At 37.1% G+C, this 12,208-nt stretch overlaps 1 protein-coding gene across 1 annotated transcript in view; it reads right to left on the minus strand.

Moving 5' to 3' along the window:
- The window catches only part of LRCH3 (leucine-rich repeats and calponin homology (CH) domain containing 3), a 68,185-nt gene that overhangs the window by 28,409 nt on the left and 27,568 nt on the right, over positions 1–12,208 (minus strand). Inside the window, exons 2-8 of the mRNA XM_009883407.1 lie at positions 10,103–10,247; positions 8,443–8,569; positions 7,572–7,677; positions 7,250–7,386; positions 6,150–6,259; positions 1,790–1,883; positions 789–909 (exon numbers count right to left, since the gene is read on the minus strand). Of these exons, the coding sequence (XP_009881709.1) occupies positions 789–909; positions 1,790–1,883; positions 6,150–6,259; positions 7,250–7,386; positions 7,572–7,677; positions 8,443–8,569; positions 10,103–10,247 (840 nt within the window). The remainder of the gene's footprint in view (positions 1–788; positions 910–1,789; positions 1,884–6,149; positions 6,260–7,249; positions 7,387–7,571; positions 7,678–8,442; positions 8,570–10,102; positions 10,248–12,208) is intronic.

A 12,208-nucleotide genomic window follows, 5' to 3' on the forward strand; every position in this document is an offset into this window, starting at 1 on the left:
ATAAAAATTGATCAAAGTATATGAGGATGAGATCTAATAATCAATAGCGCAAAAAATGGAGAAGGAGGAATGACTGAAAAAAGCAAACCTGGAAGAAAGCTAAAATTGGACATATAAACAAGAGGACTGAACTGTGAGCCAGTGGTAGCAGCAGATTATTGGAAGCTAAAATTAAGAAAGACTGTGGACATTAAGAAATACGGCAAGCGTTATCACGTCTTGAACAAATATGAGGGTGCTACTTGTAAGACTGCAGGACAACAAATTGAGAAGGTGCAAAAAAGCAATGTCACTCAGAAATACCAGTCCCTCCTAGATGACTTGCATGTGTGGATTAAAACCCAAGACTGCCGAATGAGGCACTTTTGCTACTTGGAAATGTGAAATTCCCTCACAAAATTGCCTACCCCATTCTGACAGCAGTCAGCAAGAGCACTAACAATGTACTACTGCTATAAATCTTCCCCAGTACCTCAAGCAGCAAAACTCCTTGTACTGAATTCAAGATTCAAAAATACTGTCTGAAGCATTTGGAAACTTCAACATAGCACATATGCAGAGGCTGACAACATTTCCCAGATAATCCTAATTCTGATGTTATTTGATTTTGCCTTCTAACATCCTTAATACAACAGTGTTTTTTCACTGCTTACACAACTGTGTTTTTGTGTAATTCCACCTAGACCTTTCTCTTTTTCCTCTTTAGACAACCTACTGTTTATAGCAAATATTCTGCAACTTTAATAATGATGACAATAAATATTTATTAGCCAAAGATCACTATTTACCTCCACCATTAGTTACGACCGTGCTCCCTCGGTTTTCTTGATACTGACTTTCTCTTCGCAGTCTCTGTTCTTTAGTGATCTCTGCCACACGTAAAGGGAGATCCGAGAACTCATCTGTTGGCTTTAGAAAGCAAACAGTGAAGTCAAGAAACACTTTTCTTTGGAAATATAATCTTGTAAGCTACTACCTCTTGATTCATGTTTTTACTTCAACTGTCCTGTTTTGCACCTAAAAAACACTAACTTAAAGCAAAATACAGCTATTGAGTACTGTTTCTAAAAAACGATATATTTAAGCTTTCTTAAAAAACCAGCTTGCCTACAGTTTTGCTTGCAGTATTTACAAGTGCTTGAAAACATCCCAGGATGGAAACTCCTAGAACCCTCTCAAAAACCAAGATAAGAATGCAAGCAGGCGTACAGCATATAGCTCACTGAAACACCTTAGGTCTTGGCTACTGCCTTTTATAGCCGTCCCAAGAGGAAAAGGGAGCTTCTTCCCGAGAGAACAATTGACAGTCTCCTTGCGAAGAGATCCCATTTTCCTGCTTCTAAATGGCAAATGTTCTATTTTTAACATTTGAAACAAGCTGCAAAGAAAGAAGGTGAAATTTCCATCTTATTTTTAAAGCTTAATTTTCATGTTCAGATTTATTTTAGTGAAACAACTACTCATGAACAATTGCAGTTGACTCAACACTGTAATATGATAGTTACAAGCTTTTTTAAAAATGAAGAATCCCCTTTTTTCTCATCCTTTATGCTCCAGTGAATTCATTTGTCATGTACTGTTTTATACATTTCTCTTATTACTTCCAACTTTGTGTCAATCCCATGTAAAATTACGCTTGTTTGTCTCCAATAAAACCATAAATAATTTTGGCTCAAGGCATCTGCACAATAGCATATATGTTACCTACTGAATGTACATCCAGACATATACTTATTAGTATGTTCTTGTACAATACTGCGCTCAACAAAAATAAAGGTGCAACACTTACTTCATTCCCTGACCATCTTTTGTCTCCACTGTCCACACTATTGAAGCCAGAATCAAGTGCTCCATACGGCCGGCTGGAATAGAGTTCCTCATGGCTGTCAAACACACAGGTTTAGTTACTGTAATATAAACACCACCAAAAGCTTCTCAGCTATTACAGAACAAAAGCAGAACACGCTACCAAGAACAGTTGCCGTGTGTTCACAAGCTCAGCATATTAGAAAGCATCATTCTGCATTTCCCACATAGAAAAAGAGGGACGTGCTTACAACTACAAACATACTCATCAGTCAGTTGTCCACCTGCCATTGCCTGGCATTTAAGAGCTAATCTGATCCAAAGTGTATATCCATACTTCAAACATTTCCGAAGCAGAAATTATGACAAAGAAAACTCCAAAGTGGTCTCTTATTTCACTCTTTAACAAGTCAAACTTTCATTTTTCACTACTGGTATGTCTTGGTTGAAAAACACTGTCCCACAAACTTTTTCGTAAGCAAGCATAAACCCATTCAAAATTACTTAAAATACAAGTATACCAGAATATGCTTCTTCTATGCAAATGTATGCAGAATGTGTTACATAACTATCTTCTGTATCATAATTACCTACCTAAGAAACTGTTCAGTAAGCTGGACAGTATTTCAAATGATTCGTAACAGAATAAATATAGAAGTATAGTTTTCACCTACAGAGCCTAACTTTGTCAATGACATGTCTAGACAAAGGCATTAGACATGTGCCTAGTACTACAATACACGTAACCAAACAGCCATACAGTTCTTCTCTAAATTTCTGGGCTCAGAAACTACGTAATTCATAAGTACAGCCATCACAGATGTCAAGTTTGGCAACTGCTGCAGATAGCTACAGTAAAAGAGACAATGGGACTTGTCTGATCCACTGCAGATGGCATTTCACAATGGCTCAACTGTCCTACTGGCACTCGATGCCCCGGGGAGAACTGCAGCAGTAATTACTACATAATACACAAGGAAGAATGAATTTCAGGAAGCTAATTGCTTCACCCCATCATAACTAAATTGCAGGTCATTTTCTCACTGGTATTGCTCTCAAGTTGTTGCTCCCACTAAAATCCCTCTTTCAGGAAGTACTTATTTTCACATTACCATTATTATTATTATTTATGCAGCACCATGCATGCGCATGGGACTTTGTAGAACGGTGACAGACTATTAGCCTGGGCTATTTTAATTTTCAGATAGACATAAAATAGCAAAAAACTAAGAAGAGGGATGGAGGGCTACAAACGAGAAACATCAGGCTGCATATCTGCTTCTATGCAGATCTAGATTCTGCATATGTACACCAGAAGAGAAGCTCTTGTATCTGCATGGAGTTTTGATTAACTCAGAAGAGTTCCACCTTTATGGCCCCTGTATTTGAACAGAAAGATCATCTGCATAACAAACCCCTAGCAAGAAATACAGGGAAAGGAAAAACAACTCCCTTCTTTTGGGTGGGGAAGAAAAAAGAAAGACTATGTAATCACCCAGTGCAGTTAAAGAAGTATTAACCTGCATCACTGACAATAGAACCATACTTATGCTTATAGTTCACAGTACTTAAATACTTGATTTAAAATATGATTCAGAGAAAATTAAAATGCATCTGAAGTGTAATTCCATTTTTAAATGCACCAATATTTTCCAAATGTCTTGAGAACCCTGTTGTAATTTGAACAATTATTCCAAACTGAACAGCATCAAAATTACTACTGGCTACATCTCTAAACCAGAGAAGTAATTTGATATGAATTTTCTTCTTTTAGTCTTCCTTTTCAATTATAGATTTTGCAAAGGTATACATCTAACACTAAGGTTATCTGGAAGCTCAAAAATTCACAATCACTGTTCCCAGGACTCTTCTCCTTTTTAAGACAAAAGCTGCTTTCTGTCTCCCCAACTCCCACATCTAACACAACTATTCAATGCTGCACACGTCACACGTTTGTAACCATAGAGCAGCCACCCTGAAATCAGAGGAGACTTAAGATTTTATTCCTCCCTGACCAACAAACTACAAGGAACAACAATAGGCATTTGGATAGATTAGAGTATTTTGGGGCAACTACAACTTATCTGGGGAGCTATGTAAGGCTTCAAATCAAAGGATGAGAAGCTAAATGCCCAGTACGGCCAACAGCCAAAGGAAAGACAATACTTGGAAACATTTCAAAGACGTAGCTCCAAAGCCACACTAAAACATGTATTTTTACCTCCTGTAAGAAAGAACAGTTGCTCAAGTCCCAGAATATCCGCTACAGTCGTTCATGAATGAGTAATTCATATTTTAAACCTTCTAACTCCAGACTTTACCAGTCTGCCTCAGTGCCAAAAGAACGGCTACAAGCTTTGACAGTTCTGCCTCCTCTCAATCACATTTTCTCCAGCACCAACCCCAGCTGCTGTGAACTGCAGTGTTGCAAACGAGACTGGCTACAGCAAATTGAAACGATAAATTTCACATAGCTTATGTTTAGAAAAGGACTAACATACAAGATTTCACTCTGGTAAGACTGATATAATTTGGCAAGGCTAAAACAATTAGCTGCACTAGGACCTCCAAACCACACTTTCTGCCATAATGTTTCAGAATACCTTGTTTTATTAGCAGTATTAACAACTTCATCATTCAAAAAAATTTGATCAACAGAGAACTCACGGGACAACTCAAACTACCTTAAACTTTAAGAACCTCTACCACTCAGTTTCATATTCTTAACCTCCATGGTATTTCACCTTGCTCATCAGATAAAACAGTAACAAAGCCTAGGTGTACTGACTGATATTTCTACTGGTCACATTTCAAGATGAAAACATACAGCTCTTGTGACTTATCTGGAAATATTAACCATATTGTACTTGAATGCTTTTATTTCTCTCATCCTAAGTTCTAGAAGAATATAATAATTTGGGGACCTCTCTTGGATCATTCTACCATTTTGTCCTAACATGTACTCAGATCCATGGACAGTTCTTCCATAGGTGCACGAAGAGAGAAGGAATCACCTGCAACACTGTATGTCCTAAACAGCATGGTAACAACAAATAATTCTATCAACAAATCTTATCTCCTCTTGGAAATGGAAATACAGCTAAAGGAAAGCCAGCTGAAGCTCATACGGCTGAATCTGGAAGCAACTCCAGAGGAAGCATCCTCAACCAGTTCTGCACTTGTTTTTACACTCATCTTTCCAAGCTATGATCAAAATACATGTATTCTTCTCATTTCAAAAAAGCAATTAATGAAAGCTTCCATAGTAACATACAACTACAGACAACAAGAAATCAGTAAACCCATAATCCACAGATTTTGTTGGCATTTCTCTTAAAAAATAAACAAACTATGCTAGAGAGAAACAGATCATGACATTTTATCATTTAGAACCTTTTCAGTAACAAGACAGTATCCCCAGTATTATGCAGAAACCTTCTGCAACAGCTTATACTCTAGGAAACTGAGTAACACTCATAAAATGCTGATATGTTGACCTCATGTAAAAAATAGTTTAAGACATCCAGTGCTGATGAGGTATCGCTCTGTCAGTCCCTCATGCAAATTCTTCTTCACAAATTTGACTCATGATGATGTATTGTGAGGCCCTCTGATTTGTGTTTTATTGCTGCTAAGACAGCAGTACTTTAGCAACTTACTCCTCCACACCTTATTACCACCTTCAAAGATGACTGCGGTAATTTTTATTTATATTTAGTTTCATACTTCACTGACTCCCTTTCTTCTATATCATGTAACAGAAATAAATCTTAACTCCTGCTTTTCTCTAGACATCTTGATTTAGCAGCTGATATGGCTGACTGTTCCAATATTTGTGTTACAATGCTAAGCAATAGTGCCAAGTGAATGCTTGCCAAAAACAACAGTTTACTAATGGGGTGGAGATCAGCATTTACACCTGCGGTGTGAGCACAGCAGTTATAAAATTCTGTACAAAAGGTTAAAAATCACAGTAGGGATATACTTTAGTAAGTATGTGGAAAATATAAAGATCTTATAAACTGAACACACATGTTAACAACACGAAAGCATGCCCCCTGTACTATGAAGACATCAAAACTCTCTTGTCACTGTACCTCAGCTCTAACACTGGCATTCTTATGATATTGCCCAGGTTTTCTTCTGAACCGGTCCTCACTTCTTATAGAGTGGTACCTCGTTAAAATGCATGAGATAACAAAAATGATAGTCTTTAAAGCCACCTCCATCAACGCACTTACCAAAGAACAATCCTTGGATCTATTTAAAAAAAAACCACCTCAGACTGACAAAATTTTCCTGAATGTCATCAAAACTAGGAACTTTGATTGTGCCAAACTTACCAAGATCCAAATCCCATGGGTCTTCTATCATAATCAGGCAAGTCTGGAGCTATCTTGCATGCTTCTATGTTCAGGTATTTAAATATATGAATTTTTCCTTTTATACATATCTTGAAAAAAAATATAAAATTACGTAAGTATAATTTGACAATACATTTTGAAAGTACTCTACAGACATTTAACCTGTAGTTGACAGTAATAAAAGAGCACATTTATGTCAACCAATGCATCTTTTCTTCTAATCTCTTATCTCCCTAATCACTTTAGAGAAACAGCTATAGTGGAGCATCACGGGATGCCTGTGATAGACAAATGGAAGCTATCCTCCAAGTACATCTGGTCTGCATGCAACTTTGTCAGCTGGATGCTGAAATTTCATCATGCAAACAAGATATAAGCATTTACAAGTACTAGAAATTTATACTCTTGGCATCAGAACAGATGCATCCCACCCATGCCCAGCTTTGAATGGCAGTGGCAGACTGCCAAAGCAAACTCAAATTTAAAGTGAATGAAGCAAGCAACAGCTGTCTTTGCTTTCAAAAGGGAGGCAAAATCCTATTGAAACTACAGGTCTTTGCAAGTGCCACTCTTGACTCAGAAGCAGCAGCTCATAGCAGAACATGTAACGCTCAAGGGCTTATATACCCACATTAAAAATCAAATTAGTCACTAACCATACTGCAGTTCCTAGCTCAAAGGCCAATTTGAGCACTCTGCTGCAAAGTGAACCAGCACACAGCAGCACTGAGGCCTCAGTCAAAATTTCGACATTTGACTGGCATAAAACCAGAACCAGTCTTGCCTAACACAGCTTCCTCTCTCCTATGCTGAAAGCAGAAATGTTCATCTAACCTTAGTACAATACTCACAGTGGAATTCTCAGTAATATCCCATAGGTTAGATTACTAACACAGTAAAGCAAGAGGAAAAAAAAGGGATTTTTTAAGCTGTGCTGTATGTTTAGCATTTTTAGGCAATACAAGTTATTTAAAGTCCTCTTGTTCTTAAATAAAGTTTGTAATATAATCCTTCAGCTTGTAACTTCGTTCTGCCCTTTTTAGTTGAACTAGTCATCTGAATTCCTAGCTGCAGCTTACCTGTGCAGGGGGTGACTGGAGAGGATTGTTCTCTAACATGATGGTCTGAAGATGTCTGAGGTTCCTATAACAAACTGGTATTGTTGTTATTTTATTGCAGGAGAAATCTAATCGAATCAATGGCAGCTCAGCAAGCTCTGGAGATAGAAAATAAACATATAATTCAGCAGATTAAAAGGGTATAAAAAAAGCAAGAGTATAAAAAAAGTGTTCTACAAAATAACTAAGTATGCTGCTTCTAGCTCTCAGGGGAAGAAAAAGGCATCGAAAATGAAGAAGTGCTTGAAGTTTCTGCTGTTATAACTAACAGTCTTTATCTCACCTTCAGGTAAACGCACCAAATTATTCCTTCTGACATTTAGGTCCCGCAAAGATTCCAAATTGCCAATCTGTGGAGGTATTGTCTGTATTTCATTACAGCTCACATCCTACAAAGCAAGAGTAAAGAATGAGTTACCACTGACTGGTAACCCTCTGTTAACTGAAATATGTAGCACTTCATTTACAGATTGAAAGAAAAAGACAACTATTTACGCAACAGCTCAGATCCTTACATTCATTAAATCTCATTGCTGAGGTGAAGTATTCACATTTTAAATACATGGGGAAGCAAAAGCTTTAAAAGATTGAGCATTCAGATGTAGAAGTTTATTTCAAGTTATCTCATTCAAGTTATTCCACATGATTTGAGACAGCACAACTCACTACATAAAAGCTTTCTGCCAGAAACAAATGCACTAAAAGCTCTAATTCCATCCAGCCTTCCTTTCAAAAATAGGGAAGACCCTTAGTTAAATTGACATGTATCATTTGCTCTCCAGTGCAAGGCATCTTCCCCTCACATAACTTTTTTTTTTTAAATCTTAGTCTATTCCAAACTCTTTTCTAACACCTCTATACAAAGTCAAAACATAGTTGGAGATACTATAGCAGATAGAAATCTTCCTTAGGCTAACAGCAGATTTAAATAACTTGCCATTGCATACAAGTGACTAGTCTACAATTACAAAGTTCTCAGCAGAATGAGAAACAGGATGTTGATCTTGCACATGCCCAGATAGCATTCTAATTACTGCATTATTTTGATCAGTTTAAAAAAATTATTTCTTCTGAAGTACCTCTGAACCTATTAAACACATCAATTAAAAACTAAAGACTGAATAGTAATAGTTAAAAAGTAACTGTATACTCACAAGCTCTGTCAGCTGTCTGAGCTGTCCAATTTCTTCAGGTATTGAAACCAACTTATTATTACTCGCTATCAAAACCTTTAGTGGCAGACTACAGAGGTGTACTGGCAATGTTGAAAGCTGGTTTCGACTTTTTGGACAGAAAGAAAACAAAATCATCAGAACTCTAATGAGAAATCACCTCACATCTTAATGGAATAAAAGACACACACAAAAAGCACACTCCATTTAGATGATCAACTTGTTTTTTTGTATAATTACTGCAAAAGCAGTTCCATGAAGTCTTTCTACATTACTTGCTTTATCTAGTTATGTGTGAAAAAACTCTGAATATCAAACACCAAGCCTGATCGGATGCTTTCAAACTTGGTGTTGGGGAATATGATATTTTCATGCCCTTTCAGGTGCTTCTGGTAACCGGCCACCCTCTGTCACAAATGAGTATGTTTGAACAGAGTGCAAAAGCCTTCTTGATAGGTAGTATTGCAGGCCAGCACATACAAAATACCACAGAGAAAGTCATTAATTACTCAATCAGAAATATACTTTAAATATTCAGTAAGTCACGTGGGTCAAGAATCTTGGTATGATGGATTTCACTATTCCAAAATACAGTCTTGGACATTTCATAATAAACTACTATTAAAGCAAGTATGAGGTTGTATGACTGGACTGTAATCTCAGATGAGAATCAGGCAGGATAAGAATGGATTGTAAATGAGAAAGATTCCCTTTAAAAATAAAACAGCAAGAAGCAGTAACTGCATGATTAGAAAGTTAGTTATTAGGATCTTAACTAAGGCTTTGATCAGGTGTTGACATTTATTAAAATATGCTGCTGTATTATTTCATACTTGAAACCCAGATTTCTCTACTATTAAAGAAAAAAAAAGTTCTGAGCAGTAGGTGAATCAACAGTAGCTTTTAAAAGACTAATAATTGGACTGCACCTACTGGAGATCATAGTAATAGGAAACACATACCTGATTCACTTCCTATTCCTACAATTCTCACCATCAATAAAAAAAGAAAATAAAGAAACATAAGCATACTAAATTGGCAAAAGTATAACACCAGAAGGAAATAGCCTGAAGTTCTTCTAGATTGATATCACTGCCAATGTGTGACAAGGAACTTTCCACACCTCTTAAAAGACCTTCTACAAATGGAAGACGCTGTACTCAGTTGAATTTCATCAACAGGCTAAGCTGCAATAATTAGCTTTTAATGCTGGCAGAGAAGTGTTAATGCTTGAAAAAGATCTTTAAAAGCCACCAGTACAGTGAAGGTACTGAAATTACATAAGCCTTATTCAGCTGCTGAGAGCTGAATTGTAAAGACTATCCAAAACCTATCCAAAGACTATCCTCTCTTTTCAGTCTGCATGCCTGTATTTCACATGAATACTACTGGAATTTATTTTCTGAGCTCTTTAAGTTGGGAATGAGCTTTCTTCATACTCCACTTCTACAAGCAGCTGCTTAATCCTCATGTTCCCTGATCCACCTGAGTGGGTAAGACTGGTTCAGGTTGCTTTGATTCAATGACACACAATGTAACAATGTGATGATTACACACAATGTTAGCATTGCTTATGGATGCATCAGAATTTATAAACTTAAGAATACTGATGTTAAAGCAAAATTTCTAAGACAATTGTTACCTGATGTTTAGAAACGTTAAAGACTGTAAGTTCAAAACAGCCTCTGGGATGTATCGAATGCAGTTCTGGTACAAATTAAGACTCTCGAGGGAAACAAAGTGACATGCTTCTGCTGGAAGCTCTGACAGTCTGTTCCGTGACAAATCTGAAAAAAAAAGAAGCATTCAGTAAAGCTATCTTAAAACTTCACAAGGATGAGTATTGTCTGTATATTCGCTGTCACACAGTGGGAACAGTTGGACAGGAAACAGTTTTGCTGTCATGCCTGCAAAAATTTCAAGATTATGAAGTGACTCTCACTTCACATACAAAATAAATCAACATTTTTTAAAATCTTACAGCCACAATGAGAAAGAGAGCCAGATGCAATATTCATGCTTTCATATCCCAAACTGCCTTATGCCTTATGCTTAGAGGAAGTAGTTTAAGATGCTGAAAGCCCAGCTTCAAATCTCTGTTCCAGGGCCATCTTTAGATTACGGATTTGGCATTGGGTGCACAGTGCTCTAACAAAAAAAATAAGAAAGTACTTTTCTCCTGGGCCCCTGCTAAGGCACTTTCTGCTACATGGAAATCTCAGCTTCAAATTTCTGTTCCAAAATATAGACTTTATATACATACACACATATTTATAGGTAACAGCTCCAACAGGGGAAACATGAGGCACGAGCCTCTAGCCAAAGCTTTCCCTCCTTCAGAGAGATACCAGTTCAAGCCTGAAATCTCAACCAGGCAATGGAAGGATTTTCAGTAAAGGGTTTTCCCAGCTGAAGAGAAATGCTCTGCTTGCTGCTAGCAGTAAGGTTTACTGCTTCTTTGTGACCATACATTCGTTGCTTAGCAAGAGACAAAAGTTTAACCAAAACTACTACCAAATGTTCGTACTTGAGGAATCAACATTTTTCTCTAGCCAGTTCCAATTATGAATCTATATGTATAAAACATCCAGCAGTGTTACTCTCCTTCAAGAGTAAAAGCTGCATTATGATAAATAATGCAAAGTGTTCTTTTTTCTTTAAAGGTTGAGGAAAGCTCTTGCTTATAAATGCCAAAGGACAGTTCTCACAAACACAGACTAACAGCTCCCACTTCCTAACACACCCAGCTCTTAGTTCTGACATGAGTTATGCTCACATCAAGAGCACCTTGCGTCAGCAGGGAAGTGCTATAGAGATACTGCCTGTTTAATAAACTGACATTTCATCTTTGCATTTTTAAGGGAGAGCAGCATTCATTGTAAAAACCCATCTAACCTGAATTGGTGTCACAAATGATTGAAAAAAATTGCAAACTTAGTTGCTATTTTCTTTATTTGTTTTGAATTTCAATTTCTCCTCATCAGCATAAGAGGATAAAAGCTCTTACCTCAAAACATATACAAAAAATTGACATAGTAATTTCTGTGTCTGTGAAGGAACCATCCAATACAGATTACTTTTCGAAGACTGCTAATGCAGACAGGTCTTGTGTCTCTTGACATACTTATTTTTAAATGGAAGCTTTTCCAAAGTAAAAAAGCCCTTATCAGAGATATCCTGCCTACCAGTTCCAATGTACACTGCTCTAGGTTGCCCAAGGAAAAGAGGTCACTCCGAGTGCAGCTGGAACTGACTCTAGATCTAACTCAGTGCTTACAACAAGCCATGAGCTTACTACTGATAAATAACCAGTAATTAAAAATGTCAGTAGAAAAAAGCACTATGAAAAACTTTGTAGAGAAAAACCTCCAGATGTACTTTAATGTTCAAGTGGGAAGGAGCTGCATTATCCAATCTATAGGTACACGACTGAAGCTAACTATAGCAAAGGCTATGATGAGATATCCTGCCTACCAGTTCCAATGTACACTGCTCTAGGTTGCCCAAGGAAAAGAGGTCACTCCGAGTGCAGCTGGAACTGACTCTAGATCTCAGTGCTTACAACAAGCCATGAGCTTACTACTGATAAATAACCAGTAATTAAAAATCTCAGTAGAAAAAAGCACTATGAAAAACTTTGTAGAGAAAAACCTCCAGATGTACTTTAATGTTCAAGTGGGAAGGAGCTGCATTATCCAATCTATAGGTACACGACTGAAGCTAACTATAGCAAAGGCTATGATGGATA

This window comes from Charadrius vociferus, unplaced genomic scaffold (genome assembly GCF_000708025.1).
Source record: "Charadrius vociferus isolate BGI_N301 unplaced genomic scaffold, ASM70802v2 scaffold214, whole genome shotgun sequence".
NCBI lineage: Eukaryota > Metazoa > Chordata > Aves > Charadriiformes > Charadriidae > Charadrius > Charadrius vociferus.